The sequence below is a fragment of the Gastrolobium bilobum genome, unplaced genomic scaffold, assembly GCF_033153095.1.
Source record: "Gastrolobium bilobum isolate Gb01-03AN ecotype WA unplaced genomic scaffold, APGP_CSIRO_Gbil_v1 utg43050, whole genome shotgun sequence".
NCBI classification, from domain to species: domain Eukaryota; kingdom Viridiplantae; phylum Streptophyta; class Magnoliopsida; order Fabales; family Fabaceae; genus Gastrolobium; species Gastrolobium bilobum.
The window spans coordinates 68,521-89,477 of NW_026895216.1; the positions used below are offsets into that span (position 1 = coordinate 68,521).

The following is a 20,957-nucleotide window of genomic DNA, read 5'->3' on the forward strand; positions in this document are numbered from 1 at the left end:
TAGCATCACTCAACAATAGAGGTGGCAAAATTTGTCCTGTATCGGAGGTCAACCTGCGACAAGACACGTCAAAATACGGATCATGTCAATCGGTGGATTAAAGTGAATCGTGTACAAGTTTGTATAAATGGCAATAATTAGTGTCGTGTCGTGTCATAGGATGATCGGGTCAACCAGCAAAATTCTTTTTGTCCAAAAAAATAAAATAAATAAAATTGAAATTTTGATAATTTTGACATATTCCATTGTAAGTCACGAGTCAACCCGCATATTTTATTCAATTCTTTTTTATAATTTTAATTTTTTTAGAAAAAAAAAATCAAATTTTTATTTTTTGCAAGTGCAGTCGTGTGGCCTGCAAAGAACTGCTTAAGCTATTGGGTGAGAGATTTTTTAATAGTTTATATTATTTTCTAATTTATTCTTTTTCGTAAGAGCTCTTTGAGGGCGAAGCGTGAATATTGCATATGCCCAATTTTTTATTTACTTTTGCTTACATAATTCCATAAATATGGAGATATGAATTTTTGATTTACATTATGCTTGCTTACTTAATTACATAAGTAAGAGGATCGAACTCGTGACTTTATGATCTTAAAGTTTTGATTTATGTAAAGAACCGGTTCACCAATGACAACCCATGACTGATCGTATCGAAATTTTAATTTTCGACCGACAAATAAAAACGTGCAATATTTGGGTTGGAGAGTTTACCTTGACAGGATACGAACCTGACTCGAACAGCTTAAGTGAATTGGTTTCTTAACAACAATATGTTTTAATAATTAATTTGAAGTGGATGAACGAAATTGCTCATAGGAGGAGCTAGATTTTAATTACTTGATGATCCAATTCCGATTCCAAACCCAAGCAATCCCCGAAGTTAAACAGCAGAATTTCCTTGAAAAAATAATATAAAAAAAAAAACATATTTTCGCTAAAAGAAGAAAAAACTACATAAAACGACATATGATTAAGCGTTCAATTAAAACCCAAGTTGTCAGAAAACGTGTGAGACACATATTCTCTCACTTCCCTCGCAATCACATCTCGCATAGCATCCCAAAACCCCGCCGGCACACCCTCCGGCGAAACTCTTCGCTGCTCCGCCACCATCTCCTCCCCGACACCGTTACCGGTCCCCGGAGTCGCCAGTGTCAACTCGGTCAACGGGTCATCCTCCAATGGCACAGATCCCGGAGAAGCATCCCCGACGACGTCTTCCGCAGCAGCAGAAGCAGCAACAACAGAACGACGCCGTTTAAGGGATGAGTTCCAATGATTCTTGATAGCATTATCGGTTCGACCCGGTAATAACCGGGCAATGATGGCCCACCTGTTACCGTATTGGGCATGTGCGGCTAAGATGATGTCATCCTCTTGCTGCGAGAATGGTCGGTGCTCCACCGTGGGGCTAAGCTGGTTACACCACCGAAGCCTGCAGGACTTGCCGGACCTACCCTTTATGTAATGGCTTATCAAGGACCAGTTTCGGGGCCCGTATTTTTCCACGAGTCGGGTCAGGACCCGATCTTCTTCAGCACTCCATGGTCCTTTGATTCTGCCCGGTTTGTTTCGTGGGGTGGACTCTGAAGTGGAGGAATCGGAACAAGAAGTAGAGGAGTAGCCTCTGTTCATTGCTTCCATTCTGATTCACAGTCTTAGTTTTTTTTTTTTTTGAGTGAGACAGAGTGTGGCATAGAAAGCTTATAGGGTGTGGTTGGTTAATTGAGATGAGTGATATATGTTTAGGATTATATATCGAGAGAAGAGCGTTTGTTGAACATTATTTGAATGACAATGAGGTTTGGGGAACTTCCACGAAATTGGGTTTTGTATACTTTGATGTATGTGAGGCTCTCTAACTATAACGGGAGTGGATGTAATAATTATAAGATGTGAGAGTATCTTAATTGTTTATGAGCAAAATAATGATAATGAAATATGAGAGAGAAAATATATTAAGATATAGATTGACAAAATTATTAATGTTGATTTCTCCGTAAATAAATAGAATCTTCTCATATTAATTCGTTGTTATGTATGGGATTAGCCGATCCAGCCGGTTTAACTGAATCATGGACTGGTTCGGTTTATGTAACCAATTGGTTATACATTCAACTCGGTATTAAATTGAGTGACTCCATGGTAGTTAAAATTGAGATTCTACCTAAAATTGAAAGGAGGATAAAAAATCGTAAAATGTAAAATTCTAAAGTGAAAAATATCGTAAAAAATCGTAAAAGCGTAAAAGTGTTTGAAATTTTGATGAAATCGTTTTGATTAAAAAAAATCGTAAAATCGTAGATTTAAATCGGGATTTTAACTACCATGGGTGATTCATTTATAACTGCGCTCCAACTGACATTGAACCGTATCGAATTTTTAAATGAATGAATTTTTGAAATTTCATTGAAAATATTTTAAAATTTGCATTTTCCAAAGATCAAACTAGAGAAAATTTTAGTGGTCCTCGTTTCATGTGCTCCTTTCATTGAGAGATTGACACTTCTATAAAAAAAATTTTACTTTTTCTTTCTTCTCTCTTCTGATTAGTTGTCACATTTTTATTGGCTTGGACCATTTAAATTTTGAAGCTCCTGAATCACCAAAACTCTTCTCGATCAAACTCATGTCCTGACAACTTTTGCCAGCAACCCTTATCACTAGGCTACTTTAATATTAAAAGGCACTTATTATTATATTAGTTATATAATTCTATATAAATGCAGTTTAAATAATAACCTATCAATATTAAAAGGGATAATTTAAGTAATACATATTTAATTATGCTTAAATAAGATTTCGAGTTCAAATTATTATAAATATAAAAAATCTCTATTAAGTGAGCTAGTGTCATTATAATGTGAATGCTCTCGACTCAATTAAAATTACTTTCCGAAAGATACCTATAATTAATATATATATATATATATATATATATATATATATATATAAACCTATAATCCTCTGGCCGAGTTAATGACCAGGTCATATTTAATAATATTGATTAGGTTGGGATTACTTGATCGAAGGAAGATACGAGGGAGTCGCAACTGTAATGGTTTTGTTGATCCGTTAGCGCCAACAAAGCTTTTTGGCTAGCTAACACTCCTGATACGGGTTTCTCTTCCTTGTTTTCTTTGACTATTTTGTCTCTTTGATATTTACTTGAGAGGATGTTTGGTAAGAGGTTTTTTTAGGATTGCTGGGAAAGTGGGTTTGGAAAACTAACTTTCCCACGTTTGGTACAAAGAAAAGTAAAAATTTGCTAGGGTAAATTTTATTCCCAGGATTTGATTTAACACTACCGATTCCTATTTTGAAATACCATCGAAGACATGGTTTTCTTTTTTTCGGGAATATTTGGCACAATTTGTATAACGAAATTGACCCCATTTTCTTCTTTCGTTCTGAACCTCCTCTTTCCATCTAAAGCTCGTGTTGCTTGTAGTCGCAGGGAAAGAAAGAGAAAAGACAGGGAACCAAAGGAAGACATTTATCTACTCAAAGTTTATTCTTAATTTAATAATTTTAATTTTTTATTGGCAAACTATGAGATATTCTTGTTAATTTCTGCATTTTCCCTTCTTCTTGCACCACCCTGCTTACTTCCCTTTCTCACGCTTGTGCAGTTATGGGGGACCCAATAACCAATGCTTGTTTTATCTAATTATTTTTTGTTCATCTTAAACACAACTAAAAAATTTGCACCAGCTTCTGATTTTTTCATAATTTCGTGCTTGGTGTCAGATTCTGAATATCTAGTAACCACTTTCGATAAGGCAACAACACAACACCAACACCAACACCAAGATCCTTCTCTACCTTCCCCACTTCTCCATCCACATACCAATTCCTTGTTTCACCAAAGTAGCGCCTTTGGGTTCGACTCCATTTTTACCCATCTACTTACGATAATCTAGATCCTTCAAATGCATATTTCGTTGTTATTGCAAACGGGTTCACTCTCCTCAAAAATTTTAGTGCTTATGTTACAATGCAAACTCTGACATAAGAACGGAGAAAGAATGAAGAAGGAAAGAAGAAGAACGAAAGAAGATTAGACATTAGGGTTATTTTTGTAAAATCATCCCACATTCCTAGTAATATTTGATTATCAACCAAATATAATATCAAGAAAATTGATCCAACATTTCCAGGAATATTTTAGCCTATCAAACAATTTTTTGGTAATATTTCCGGTAAATTCATTTTCCCATCATATTCCTGAGAATCGTGATTTTCGAATAAAAAAAAAATTCTCTTCTACCAAACGCTCCCTAAAGGATGTTCGGTAGAGGATAAATTTTTTTGTGCCCAAGAATTATGATTTTCAAAATATGGTGGGAAAGTAGTAAATAATAAACAAATAAAGAGCATAAAAATAGACAATTATAAACTAATAAAGCAAATAAAGAGCATGAAAAAGTATACAAAAATAGACAATTATTAACTAAAGGACAAAGTAAGCAGGCTTACCTCAAAGACGATAAAACTAGGTGTACGGAGCCAAGTTGTGGAGAACAACCTCAACTCAACAAGCTTGATGCCTTAAAATTGTACTATGAGGTTAACAAGTCGTTACAGCTCAATTAATCCTCACAGATAACAAAGGGTGTGCATGACAACCTTCCCGGAATCAATTTTTTTTTAAATTTATGTTCTTGAGAACAGAAATGGATAGAAAACTTGTTTGGTAAAATCGGTTTATTCTTTGTTCCTGGGATGAACAGATTTAATATTTGTGCTGGGGTAAAGAAAAAAGAATAATTTTTTTTTATTTTTTGTTTCCGGGCACAAAATCAGAAACACTTGCCTCTCTCAATCACTCTCCACCTCTACCATCATCATCACCACCACCATCATCCCGACACGACTACCGCCACCATCATCACCATCGCCGTCGTACCACCATGCCACTGTCACCACTACCACCACCACCACCACCACTACCACTACCATCATCTTCACCACCACTATCACTATCATCTTCACCACCACCACCATCATCGGAGCCACTGCCATCACCATCGCCACCACTACCACCACCATGACGTTGCCACTACTATCACCGCAGCCACTACTTCACCACCACCGTCATGCCATCACTATCACTATGCCACTGCCACAACCACCACTATCATTGTCGCAGCCACTGTCATCACCACCACCGCCACCATCACTGCCACCATTATCACTGTCGCCGCCACCGCCACTATCATTGTCGTCGCCACCGCCACTATCATTGTCGCAACCACTGCCGTCACCCATTGCCACCGCCACCGCCACTATCGCCATCATCACCACCATCGCCGCAACCACTGCCATCACCACCACCACCACCACCATCGCCACCAGCACTGCCACCACCGCCACAGCCACTACCAGCACTGTCACCATAATCACCACAACCACTACCATCATCATGCCACCACTACCACTACCAATATTACCACCACCATTGTCGCCACTACCACGCTGCCGCCACCACCATCGTCGCAACCACTATTGTTACCTCCACCACTACCACCGTCGCAGCCACTGTCGTCACCACCACCATCACTACCATCACCACGCCACCACCACCATAAAAAAGGAAAGTGATGATCCGAAATTTTTTTATGTTTAATAGAAATTAATTTTTGTTATATTATTTGTTGTGTTATCAAACACAATTCTCATTCTCGGAATAAAAATAGTACATGTTATCAAACACATTTTTTTTTCTCAGAAACTATTCCAAGGCATAGAAATAGAAAAGAATTGTTTCTTTTCAGAAACAGTGCCATGAAACAGAATGATTGTCATGCACAACCTAAGTTAACAAGTCGTCACGACTAAATTAACAAACCCCCCCTAATTATACTAAAAAATGAAATGTTTACTATGACACTAGCTTGATTTTAATCTCAAGCCCAAGTATCTTTAAAAAATATTACTATGACACAATCTTTAATATAAAGCCCAAGTGTCTTTTTTAACTCTTGGAAGAGTCTTTTTTGTGTTTTTTGTTTGGTTCTCTCCAAACGTGTGTGTTGAAAGGAAGGAGGATGAGCTCTTTATATAGAGGGAATGGAGGAGGAAGGAATGAGAAGTGGGCAATGTAGGACTTCTTAAGACTTCAGACCAGAGAACTCATTTTAGAAATTCGTCTGGTCAGATTGTAGTATTACATGAAAGGAACACGCTGACAAAATTTGAGGATGATCCAACAGTTCATTCGGGAGAAATGACCCTTATAAAATTGTTGCTCGCTATAGAAACGTCCAAGAGAACTGTTTCGGTTTTAAATTTTCTGGGAATTATATAGACATCGAATCAAGAAATCCACCGGTCGATATGGAGGAAAATGAGTCAAGATCTTGCTAAAAAAATTTTAGCTCGACCGGTTGGTGGATGAAGGAGATATCGCGGCTGGAACAGGTCTTACTCAAAGTTGTTATTTTTTCTGAAATGGTCCTCCTTCCCTTATCCATCTATTTGATTGCTCTCTTCCTTTTTTCCTTATTGAAGGTCAAAAATATGTGTTCATAACTTAAATTTTTCTTTTCTTTTTTTTTTTTATTTTTTTTTTGTACTTTTTTGTCATTTTTAAATGTTTCGGATAAAATTGGGTGTTCACATTGGCATTGCCTCAAGAACAGATTTTGCAAGGGTAGCTCTACCCGCGAAGGATAATGAATTTTGATTCTAGGAAGATAGTCTTCTTTGAACTCTCTCAAGCACATAATTGAAAGTGCTTTTGGCAACTCTTTTGTGATAAAGAGGCCCCCCAAATATTTACCAAGATCAAATGTCATCCCCACACCCAAGAAATTGCTAATTTATGTGGCCCTCACAAAGTTCACATTTTTAGAAAAGTAAATTTTCATTTTTTCAGCACTCATTTTCTGCCAAACGCCTCAATGAAGACCTTTAGCACTTGGTTTATAATATGAGCTTGATCCATAGTAGCGTCTGCACATAAGATAATATCATCAGCAAAAAATAGGTGGGATATGAGAGGAGCTTCCTTCGACAACATAATTGGTTTCCAAGCCTTCACATCCACAACAACTTTGATTAGGTGAGCCAGCCTCTCAATGCATAACACAAAGAGGTAGGGAGAGAAGGGATCTCCCTGATGGATCCCACGTTCCGGATAGAAATCTTTGGTAGTGGCCCCATTCCATAAAATGTTCATGTTAGCAGAGGAGGATCAGGTTTGTTGTACTCATAGGAAAATTTAGATCTGCCAGAGTATCAGACAAAAATTTCCAACTTAGCTTGTCATAAGCTTTTTTCAAATCCACCTTTATCATCATCCAATCATGTCCTCTTCTTTTATTGTGCATAGAATGGATAACTTTTTGGACAATTATTATGTTGTCAGCACTTTGTCTTCCTTTTATCAAGCTGCATTGGTTAGGAGAAACTAACTTGGGCATTAGTTCTCCAAGGGCTTGTTTGGAGCACCTGATAAAGAAAATAGGATAGGATAACTTATCATATCCTACTTTTATCTCTTGTTTGGTGGGTCAATAGGATATGATTAGCTTATCCTATTGTCTCATTTTATCATATCCAATACATGATTTCTTATCCTATGGGGGGAGCAGGGTTAGGATTCAATAGGGTAGGATATCAATATTGGATATCCAATAGATCCCCATGCTACCCAATATATTTGTATTTATTGCATTATATTTTTCTTTCTTTCTTCTTTCTCCTTCTACATAATCTTATCAGATTGCTAATCAGGTGCTTATCAAACACAGGACATGATTAGGCTTATCAACCCCATATCATATCCTACCATTATCCTATCATGTCCTCCAAACGAGCTCTAAGTCTAATAGCAATGATCTTGGTGATAGCTTTATATATGACGTTGCATAGACTGATAAGAGATAAACAAAATCAATAATGATAACTGATAAGAGATGGAAAAAAAAGAAATAAGAATTATGAAAGCTGTACAATAAATTTAGATTGTAAAACAAATTCATACTAATTTAAAACCGTTATTGTAAATTTAAAAAATATAATTAAATAATATACAATGATAATATTTATATTATTCTAGTTTGATTTAGGGCATGTTTGGTGCATAGTATAGGATAAGGCCTGATAGTATAAGACCTGATAGTATAAAGCCTGATTGCATAAGACCTGATTGAATTTTAATACTATCCAGCGTTTGGCACGATATTGTATAAAATAATATATTGTATATAATAATATTATCTAGTATTTGGTAATGTACTGTATAATACTATATATGATAAAAATAAATATTTTTAATAAAAATATCCTTTAATAAAAATTTATATAATTCTTCAAAATATATCATATGATATATATCATATGATATTAATTTTTATAAAAATTTATTGATCAGTGTGTTCAAAATATAAATTAATTTTTATAAAAATAAAAATATTTAATATTTTAAAAATTAATATATTGAGAAATTAATTTTTATTTTAAAAAGCACACTAAAAAGTTTTGTGTTAGTATGTGGGGATAGTCATTGATTCTTGAAGCGGCCGGGCATTACAAGTGGTATCAGAGCAGGGTCTCTCTTCCAGTACGGTGTGGTTCGAGGACGAACCAGGCGAAAACTGGTGGGCATGTAACATCTCGAGCGCTGACGAGGGCGGAGAGTGATCGCCGGTGCAAAGAGGCACGGACAAGGAGCGGCTCCTGACAGGCTTCCAGCGTGGGGTTACTGCATGAATGAATCGAATCGACACCCGAAAGAGAGAGATTCCAAAGGCTGTGCAGGTATGAGACTGCACAGTTTGGGATAGCTTATAAGAATTAATTGGTACTACCTATACTAACAAGATGCATCTACTTTTCGGTAGCCCAGAACGGAAGAACTCCTCAGTTAAGCGTGCTTGACTTGGAGCAATTTTGGGATGGGTGACTTCCTAGGAAGTTTTCCCGAGAAGTGTGCGAGTGAGGAAAAAGCACACTGAAAAGTCTTGTGTTAGTATGTGGGGATAGTCATTGATTCTTGAAGCGCCGTTAAAATAATATATTAATTTTTGAGAATTACATTGGTCAATGATGTTAATACATCAATCTTTTATCAGGCCTTATCCCTCACTCTTAGGCCAGATTAAGTTATACATCGTTTTGATGTTTAAGGGATTATGCTGTATAAGCTTATATACTATACGGGTCACACCGAACAACTAAAAATGTCATAACATATAGTATAAGATTATACTATCGTGCCTTATACGTCACACCAAAAATGTCCTTACTTTTATAAATTTCGTCCTTTGGTTTCCCCCTACCTCGGCTAACTCAGAGAGAAACAGAGAGTATTATTTTAAAGGCAAGTAGTAGTTGTACTAATAAAAAAGAAAGTTACACAAACTTCACGCACTTATTCGTTTAGGGGCTTTTTTAGTGTTTTTCTCTTTTCACCTCTTAATTAAAAAGATTTGTGTACGTGAAATGATATTTGGTTTTAGAGAAAAGTATTTGTTATGTTAAATGACATAATTTTATGTTATTTTTAATGAAATTATATCATTTTGGTGTGTTTTTTCATTCACTCTTCTTCACTTTCTTTTTTTCCTAATTTTATAAAAAATGTAAAATAATATAAAAAATACACCAAACAACATAATTTTAATAAAAACGAAACAAAATTATATCATTTAAAATGACAAATACTTAATTTCTTTTAAATAACTTTTCTCTATTTCAAAATCAAATTTTATACGCGATGGTCAACATGCATGTTTCAATTTTCAAATATAAAATTCAGAAAAAGGGCAGCGAGGTTGAAAAGGCTTTTTGACTCCTCTAGTCTGCACATACAGCTCACAGCTGTGATGTAAAAGTGAAGCAATATATAAATTCAAACAGCTGTAATGTGAAACAGTAAGTGAAACTCTTGCCCTCCCGATCAAATCAATAATGAAGGTTGATTTTGAAAGTTTCTATTGTGATTTTGAAAACACATGCTTATCATATGCATAAGCCTTTTTACGTTTAATGTATAGCACTAGGAAGTTTCCACTCCCAGCCTGTAAGAATCTCACGTGACTCGAACTACAATTATTAGGGCTGTTTGGTGTGATGTATAAGGTCTGATAGTATAAGCTTATACTATACGTTATGACATTTTCAATTATTTGGTGTGACCATCGTATAGTATAAGCTTATACAACATGACCCCTTTATACATCAAAATGATGTATAACTTAATCCGGCCTAGGAGTGGTGGATTAGGCATGATAAGGGATTGGTGTATTAATATTACTTGCAAGTACAATTCCCAAGAACTAATATATCATTTCAATATTTATATATTAAAATAATTTTTTTAATATATTAATTTTTAAAATATTGGAGGATATTATCTTATACAATATCATACCAAACGCTGGATAGTATTAAAATTTAATCAGGTCTTATACTATCAGGTCTTATACTATCAGGTCTTATCATATACTATGCACCAAACATGCCCTTAATCCGGCCTAAGAGTGGTGGATTAGGCATGATAAGGGATTGATGTATTAATATTGCTTGCAAGTACAATTCCCAAGAACTAATATATCATTTCAATATTTATATATTAAAATAATTTTTTTTAATATATTAATTTTTAAAATATTGGAGGATATTATCTTATACAATATCATACCAAACGCTGGATAGTATTAAAATTTAATCAGGTCTTATACAATCAGGTCTTATACTATCAGGTCTTATACTATCAGGTCTTATCCTATACTATGCACCAAACATGGTTACTTATTTAGTCAATAAATCTGTTATTTAATATATTAAAATAATTTTAACGGTAGGTGTATTTTGAAAATAATTTTTAAGTTTTATATATATTAAATAATAATATGAATGTATATATAATAAATTGTGCTCAAATAAGAATTATTTTTATTTTACGATAAGTTTGATTTCCTACTTTTTCTTGCATTTGTGATTTGTTCATAAAAAAATATTTTTATAGATCATATTTATATAAGTTAAATAAACTAAACTAATCAATAAAAATACATTATCATTAGCAACAACGATTGGAGTTTGATCCTTTTAATCATAAATTTTGAGTTCAAGTCCTAAAAATAAAAAAATAAGGTTGAGAGAACCGCTCTTACTAGTATGGGTCCAACGATGTTTAAACCGGATATGACTCGATCGGTTGAGTAACAAAAAATATATTATCACTTTATATTAAATAAGTTGTGAATCTTTCTTAAATAAAAAAAAAGTTGCATATTTTAGAGTAAAAATCTTTATTTAAAAGTTAATGGATTAGGATTTCGATTAGTTATATATATTTTAAGTAAGTATCTCTTATTAATAATTAGACGACATCAAATTTAAGAATGACATTAAAATACAAAAAAAATTAACGTTTAAGATGTAAATAGAATATATATAGACCTAAATCAAAACTTTGATAAAATATTGGCAACTAAAAAAAAAATTTAACTTTTGAAATAATAAGTTAGTTATTTCACTTTTTTACTATGTCATAAGTTTATTTTCATAATATATTTATTTTTGTACTTACATTGAAAATTATTTTTACATCTTTTTGTATTTTTTAGGAAAAAATTTAGATAAAGTCCCTTAAGTATTGTGATGTATTTTTCAATAAAAATATATCACGTGTATTATTTTTTAACTACCCCATTATTATTTTTAGAATTTTCATAGTCGAAATATAAACATATAATACATTTATAAGTTATAACATTTTTATTAAAGAATTGCATCACAAGCACTTAAAAACTTGAAGTAGCATTTTACTTTTAATCTAGAATGTAAAATATTTTGGAATTATTTCTATAAGATTATTTCTTTAAGAGATTCCATATTAATACTTGATATAATGGGACATTAGATTACATTTATATTACCATAAAGTTTTTATTTTTAGATTATCAAATCAATATTTTATATGATAGGACATTTAATATATTGTATATAAATTAATAAATTTAGTATTAAACATATATTGACAATAAGAGGTAATTATATAATTCACATAAATTCTTTTTGGAAATAAAATTTGTATAATAAAGTAATATATGTTTAGGGATTAATATTTTTTATGTTGTAGGAAATAATTTTATATCTTATATATCCATAAAAGTGTGTAGGGCTCATTTTTTTTCTCTTTTCTCTTCACATTGCCTGGGTCTTATACACTTTTATATATATATAAAAGATAATTTTATCTATTATAACATGATAAATATTAATTCCTTATATTTAATAACATATTATTTACAAAATACATGGAAGTTGCCCACGTGACTTAATTGAGTGGTTTTGGAGACTCGTTCTAGACCTTGATAATACAAACAAACAACTGCCATCGATTCCTAAGGCATGAAGTTATTGTGGGCGTTTTGAGCAGTGTTTTAAAACCCCACGTCGGGTTGACCTGAGTTAACCCTGATTCCTTTCCTCTGAGGGTTGGGGTCACAAGTTGGATCCTATATGCACATCGAACCCTCTAACCTCCAAAATCCGGCCGGGTTTCAATGACTCTCGGGTCAGAGAGATCAAACAGGGTCACTGCATATTTTTTTTAAAAAAAAAAATTCAATGAAACAACGTCGTTTAATTAAAAAAATTAAAGTTAAAATGCTTGCAAACCTAAATCTAATCGTTCTCTTCTCTCCCAGCAACCTAGACTTGTGGTATCTTGATACTTTGGTATCATTAGAATATGAGTTTTGTACTTTGGTATCTTGATACTTTAATTAGGTTGTGTAATATTGACTTGTGATTGTAATTGGTGAATTATGTTAAGTATATTTTAATTTTTTGATGATTGGTGATTTGTTTTTTAATATTTTCATAAGAATATATGTATTTATATTTTTTTAATATATAAAATCGGGTCAGCATAGTGACCCCGTGACCCTCCGGTTGAACCTGTGACCCCTGACCTCGGCCGAGTCGATGGCTGGGCCGGGTTTTTAAACACTGGTTTTGAGTGAAACAATTAAAATAAATAATCATATGAATGGTTTAATATTTTTGGCAGATTATTTTTTACAGAATAATATAAATCATTAAAAAGACCCTCACCCAACACCTTAAGATTTTGGGTTGAAATGGTTCTTTACATGGTATCAGAGCTTCAGTGACCACAAGGTCACGAGTTCGATTCTCACTGTCTCCCACTTTCAAGTGGAATTAAAAAAAAAGCACAAGGTAAAATAAAAAATATTGAGCCTGTACAATTTCCACACTTCAAGCCCAATGGGCTCTTGCGTGAGGGGGTGTGTTAGAGAATAATATAAATCATTAAAAAGACCCTCACCCAACACCATAAGATTTTGAGTTGAAGTGGTTCTTTACATTATTCACACATCTAATGCAAATGAGGATGAGGAGTGTGCAAGTTTAACTCACGTATTATCGTAATGCAAAATTTTGCATAATATAAGATGTATATCTTGATAGTACATACTTAAGTCATACGTACTCTTCATGCACATCTTACAGAGTACAATACATGATAAATATATTTTCTTTTTTCACACAAATCGTGTAAGAGGTGATATACAACTTGAATGCTTACTCTCCTAAGGTGTGTTTTATTTGCGTGAAATTAGTAAATAATTTTTTTAAAAATTAAACCGATGATATGATTGATTTTTTGCATTGCATTGATCAAAAAGTCACTTCTTGTGTCTTGCGGAGAATAGTACGATAGTATAAGTAAGAAACTCAGCACAAACTCTTTACTTTGTTTCGGTGGTCATAATCAATTTTGGAGGAGGAGAGTTAAGGAAGAGGATTAACTTAAGAAAAGATGTGCGAAGGAAAGGAAGAAAATATTTATTTTTAATTTCTGAGGAAAGTTGGGGAAGGGACACAATATAAATTGGGTTAAACTACGGTCATGTTACAGCAAAATCACAAATTTGTCCAGCTGATACATTGATCTTTGCGCTTTCTTTTTCCTGTTTTTTTTGAAAAAAAACATGTGGGCCCGTCGGTTGTTTTTGTGTCAATAAGTCATGTTTATATTTTGCGGTAACATAACCTTCGTTTTCCCCATATAAATTCTTAGATTTTTGTCCTTATTTTATCATTTGTTTTGTTTTGTTCGACGATTATTTTTAAAATACGAAACTAGTACTTTTATACTATCTTATTTTTTATTTTTTTTTGTAACACATTAAACGCGCCAATGCACCATAACATAGTTGTATGGTTCTGGATGTGCCGCGTAGGATGGTTGCATGGTGTGGCCTGAAATTTGGAGCACGGTTATATTTTCCTTCAGATTTCAATTGCTCTGACGAAAGATTGAGATGCCGTAGGGTGTCTTTGTCCCCTTCCAACCCGTTTGTCGGTTGGGTTGGTCGTACCCGATTTCACGTGTGGTCAACTGTTGATGGAATGGTCAACCAACCTGCTCGTTGATTTTTGCTTTGTTGGTTAATGCCACCGTCTTCTCCCTCTCCTTTCTCTTGATTGCATTGGCAATGGAATCAACTATATATATTTACTAATGGGATAACGTACGGTACCCTCCCATTAAACAGTACACTCAAAATTGTTGCGGTTCTTATTTAATAACAAGTGCCATCACATGCATCTCTTTGGTTGTTGCCAACGTCATATATCAGATAATTACTATCGAAACAAAGGGAAAAAAAATCTGTACTTTTAAAGGACGTGTTCTTTTAATTTTTAATATTGTATATTATGAATAATATATAATATGAAAAAAAAAGAATTTCTTCTCAATCACTTTAACTGATATGGAGACAGAAAAAAAAAAAACTTTTTATATTATAATTATGTATTATCTATAATATATAGTATAAAAAATTAAAAAAAAACATAATTTATATCCTTTAAAAATACACACAATTAGCCATAAAACAAATTGAACTTGTGTTTATTATGTGTAAGATGTCTTTGTTTGTTTATTTGGTATGAAAAAAAGGCAAAGTCGAATGAAAATTGAAAATAGAATTCACATGAAAATTGAGATACTCAGTGTCCGAAGTAGTCAGCACCATATATTAATTATCAATTAGCCTTCACGGGAAAAATTATTGCATGTTGTTAAATAGGTAAGGTTGTGTTTCTTTTATTTATGTTTTATTTTTTTAATTTTAATTAATGATAAAGTTCATTATATATATATATATATATATATATATATATATATATATATATAAAAATATATAATAGAATTAACTTACATCGGTATAATAATAATAATAAGTCTTACATTCAAGTTTATCTATAGATTTTCATCCATCAAACGGTTATAATTTATTGGATTAAATTTATTAATTAATTATTAATTCTGATATATTATCATCGTTAGAGTTACGAAAATCAACAATTAAGATTTAGTATAAGATTTATTATTCTTATACCGGCATAAGAAAATCCTACCATTATATATATATATATATATATATATATATATATATATATATATATATATATATGGCTTATCGTTTCTCAAATTGTTTGAGATAACTTTATCTCCGGCTACTAAATCATAAACGTACAAAGATGCATCAACGGTGATAAAGGAAGAGAGAGAAAAGAGAACCATTCAAAGGTGAATCAATTAATATAAGAAAATAAATAAACAAAACGACGTAGTTTTGGGTGGATAGAGATAAATATATCTCAAGCTGCTTGGAAAATATTTTTTCATATATATATATATATATATGATCAGGATCATTTTACACCGGTGTAAGACTAATAAGTTTTACATCACATCTCAACCTTTGATTTCTGTGTATCCAACGGTTATAATGTAGTAAGACATACGAATTAATTGATATTAATTAATCATTAATTATACTACAAATACCAACTGATAATTTTCGTCAGATGTGGTGTAAGACTTGTTAGTCTTACACTGATGTAAAAAGAACTTGGCCCATATATATATATATATATATATATATATATATATATATATATATATATAGGGGTAGGATATTCTTACACCGGTGTAAGAGTTAGAAGTCTTACATTCAATCTTAACCATTGATTCACCTGTATCCAATGGCTCACATCACTAAAAAATTTGAGCCCTTAGATAAAAATGAAATCAACGGACAAGATTAAGAGTGTAACTTACACTGGTGTAAAATGATCTTGACTCATATATATATATATATATATGGGGCAAGATATTCTTACACCGGTGTAAGAGTTAGAAGTCTTACACTCAATCTTGACCATTATTTATTTGTATCCAATGGCTCACATTACTAAAAAATTAGAGCCATTGGATATAAGTGGAATCAACGGACAAGATTGAGAGTATAACTTACACTGATGTAAAATAATCCTGACCCTATATATATATATATAAGAATATGGTTTTTTTATACCGGTGTAAAACTTTTAATCTTACACTTTCATCTTAACCATTTATCCTATTTCAATCTAATGGTGTCAGTTTTAATGAGAGAAAAAAGTAAGCATGTGACCCCTCTCTCTTCCATAATTTAGTTTTTTCTTTGCTTTTTTCCAAGACGTTGCAGCTTCTTCAATAATAACACTTCCACCCCCACAAAAGCTCCTCCCTCTAAACCTCTCCACCGGAGTCGGGCGTCGGCCTTTTTTGTGGGCTAGAGTCGGTGCCGCAAGGCTTATAATGAGAAAATAAATTTTCATTTTCAGGAATTTACAAGTTAGGGTCATGGGTTTCTAAAAGACCCTCAATAGGTGCTGGAATTCTAGATTTTTTTGAGCCGGGTGATGTGGCTATCTTGATTTGTCATTTTCGCCCACGAAAAGAGGCAACTTTGTGAACATTGGAATGCATGTGTCATTTTCATTAATGCTAATGGCTTCTGAAAGTTCTATGCAAATTATTAATTTTTAACTTCTCCAAGATTAACTCCTTTTTTTGAATATGGTAGGAAATATGGCCACATTAGTTTTGAAATTATTTTGGAATTAATTGCATTTCATTATCCTGTATTGTCAAATTAACTTTCACCCTAGAAAATAGTCATTCTTCCTTTCTTGATGATTTCGTAGGGACCAATCATACTTTCTCGTGACAGAGTTGGTTTTTTTTTTTTATTATTCCACATTATTAATTGATAAAGGGTGCAATCTTTGACCCCAACTTGAGATTAATTTGTTAATAGTATGGATTCATTCTGTCTTGCGACATTTTCCAGTGGGGATACTAACAATATTGTAGAATATGAAAATCTTAAAGTAATCACATCCAGCATGATTAAGAGTTGTTCCCCAAAATACAACTACGGTTTCATATAATTGTATTGGGGCTTAGAATTGTTGATTGAGTGTTTATTATAATACTTCTAATTGGTTACAATGTAGATTATTTTTAGAAACCTCTAATTCTCAAGAGATGAGTTTCCTGGACAGCAAGAATATTTACTAGTTCATGACATTTGCAGCATGTTCCATGAGGTAAAAACAATGGCAAATAAAGAAGGTTATTGTGGAGCGAAACTTGAAGAGAAGGGCAATGCAAATTATTTTGTCCACATATTTTTCTCTAGTAGCCTCTCATCAATCAGAAATCTGGCCATCCCAAGTCTTTTGTACAAATTAAAAACAAAGAAATTAATTTTTATTTCTATAAACTATTCATGAAATGTACGACTTTGTCCTAAAGCCGTTGCCTGGTTCTTTATATTCTCAAAGCTTCCCATTGTCAAATCTAGCTTAGAATAAATTTTTATTCCCATTGAATAATTCTTTCTTTTGTATCCATAGTTCTTCTTTTTCATCTTGAAAAGCTTCCCTAAATCAACAAAGGAAAAATAAGGAAATATCTAAATTTCAACTCAATCAATATCGTTGATCTGTCTTGATTTAACGACTTTCAAATGAATTATCAAACTATTTGTTTGACACCAATATCAAATGATCTTACTCCTTTAAATAAATATTTTGAATATAAATTTTTGAGAGAAGTAGAATAATAAAACTTGTTTGTATATGGTTGAATAGGTGGAGATGAGAGTATGTATTCGAATCTTCCCAGTACCACCTTTGGGAAGGATTTAAAGTCTTAATCCTGGACCCGCCCTGAATCGGATTAGTTGCGAAGCAATGAACCAATTGGAATATTTCCAAAAAAAAAAAAAATTATTTAAATTAAGTTATAAAGAATATGTATTTATTTATAAAAATATTATTAATGAACTTTTATAATTTCATGATTGCCATATAAAATAATTTAATATTAAAAAAAGTTGTATTTATTTACAAAAATATCATTAATGAATTCTTATAATTATAAATTTGTGACCACAACAATAATAAAACCAAAAAATAATTTTTGGAAATGTCTCTAAATCGTTTTTTTATTTTAAACAATAAAAAATATTTATTATTTTGGGAATCATTTTTAAATGTTTTATTTTACTTTATTTTTCAAAAATTAAAAACTTTGGTTTTTTTTTTTTAACAACTAAAAACTGTTTTCAGAAACCGAAATGAAAGAAGTCCGTATCGATATTTTTTGTTTTTCTCCACCCCTTTCTTTGATCGCACCTTCTCACACATGAAATCCAACAAATGCCCTTTATGTATTAAGGCCCAATGGGTCGTTATTTCGAGACCAAAGTGAATTGTGAAAGTTAGGCTTTTTCATAGATGTGGCCACCCTAGTTCTGTGGAATTGTTAAATCTGCCTCCAAACAATGGACCATTATGTATTTTGTAACCAGCCCGTTCTCATTTATGAAAAACTCAATATACTCTTGTGAAGCATGTATTATTATGTGTGTGCCGCCCAAGTGGATATTAAGGGGTACAAATACAATGTGAAGGTTCCACCTCACCTCACCACCTGTATGGTCCAAATCTAGTCCACAATCTACACTCTACACAGAACCTGTGTTAATGATTGTTGTTGAATTTTTTCTGTTCGCACGTTCTCTCTTATTGTTGTTGAATTTTGATATTCTTTGCAGAATGGAGGATGGGCTCAAAACAGGATCATGGGTGGGGACAACGGCTATGGAACAACAAAGAACACAGGAGTACAGGTACGAAAATGCTGGCGGTGGGTGGGCTTACTGAGTGCTATTTGTTTCAATGTTGTGGTGGGGCATTTTTTTTTTTATTGTTCATATAAAATTTAAATTGAAAAAAAGCACATTCTATTCAGCAAGTACAAAATGCACATTGTTTAATGGGAAAATATTATCTTATGCTGTAGGAGAGTATTTTTCTCTCCTACACATACATCGACTTCCGTGTTGTTTTCTTTTTCTTTAAGTGAGTGGGTCTCACTCATAACTATCTCTATGACATAAGAGAGCTTCTCTTATGTCACATGAGATTAATAAAGCCCTTGTTTAATTGGCCTTGTTTAGAATATGATGCACCGATATTTTAAAAATTTTGATTGTCATGTCTGATACTTCTTAATATTTCAACACTCTAACACGCGTTGCAGAATTCAAAGAATAGTTCAAAGATCGTGTTGCATTTTTAGTTCTAAGTATTAAATTCGTTGGATTATGATTACCATTTTATTGAGTTTAATATAAATATTTGTGATATCTTACATTTTTTATAAAATTGATAGGTATTATAAGTTTAGCTTCATTTTTTTTTGTTAAATTATTGAATATTAAATACAATATACACTACATAAATTAAAAATATTATTTAATATTAAAACATGACATAATGTGTCGAAATCTATTATTTTTTAAAATTAATGTGTCGAAATATCATGTCATGTCATGTTCTGTATCGATGTCAGTGTAAATATGCAACATAAGTTTAAGAGCAGTTCATTTCACAAACAAACATTCCATTTCACAAATGCAGTAGTATGAAATCAAATTTTGACATGTAGAACATTTTGTTTTTGGTAGAATATAGAATAACTTTTTTAACCTGTCATAGAATGGTTTTTATGGTATATACTAATGGTGAATTTAATAACTATTTTATATGTTTTTAAAGTGACACAAAACTAACATAACACTAATATTTTGAAACAATATAAATTTAATAATGACACATGATAAAAATAAAAGTAAGATATTCAATTTTTTTTTTTAAATCATAGTAGCATAAAAAAAAGTCACTTTGAAATATATTATTCTTTTTTTAGGGTTTTCCTATCTATTTTGATGAGATTAATCTCCTTCATCATGCAGATTGTTATCATTGGTCCCAAATTGGGTCACCTAAGGATCGAACTGGATATCTTACAGCTCTAATAGCTTTTATATCACTTTTTATTTATTGAGAGATATATATTGGGTTACATATATATTGCCACAGTTATGGAAGGCAAGAATAGCAGACATTTGCATGGACATGGGGATTTAGGAAACGGTAGGTGAGCAATTAGATTTGATTACATTAAAGCCGTCAGTCAAAATGACATGCGGCCACTATAATTGACGAGTATTATTTGATGGGCAAAATATTTTATTTTAGACAAAATAGGTTTTTCGACAGTCATAAGATTTTGAGATTTAGGTTTTTTTTGGATAAAATGTGCTATTAAAGGCTTTAAACATATAGAATAAAATACCAGTAAAAATTTGACCCTCATGATACTTAGTCAAATTGGAATAACATCCTTGAAGATGGCACTTACCAAAATTCAAATTGAAGATGTTGCAGTTATAAAAGTTAAATCATGATTTGAATGATTGTTAAAAGCACGAGATCAATCAAATATATCTTCCATCTCTTTTATTTCTTGTAAGTTTACATCGAAGATCAATGAAAAATACTTTATTTTATACGGAAATAGATCCTCTCATGTGTAATTTAACATGATCATGTCATGCGGAAAGATCTCAACCATTAATAATTAAATCAACGGTGATGATTGTATAACTTTCTATCCTTATATTTTTTTTTTTGTCTCTTCTCTTATAATCATTAATTCACCCATGTATGATTATGATTGTCCCAGATGACATGATCATATTAATTAATTAGCA

At 32.2% G+C, this 20,957-nt stretch overlaps 1 protein-coding gene across 1 annotated transcript; it reads right to left on the reverse strand.

Annotated features, from left to right (window-relative positions):
* Positions 1 to 981: 981 nt before the first annotated feature.
* Positions 982 to 1,647, reverse strand: LOC133300452 (transcription factor MYB73-like). The gene has a single exon (XM_061500006.1). The coding sequence runs from the start codon at positions 1,645 to 1,647 to the stop codon at positions 982 to 984; it is 666 nt and encodes a 221-aa protein (XP_061355990.1).
* Between the last annotated feature and the right edge of the window lie 19,310 nt (positions 1,648 to 20,957).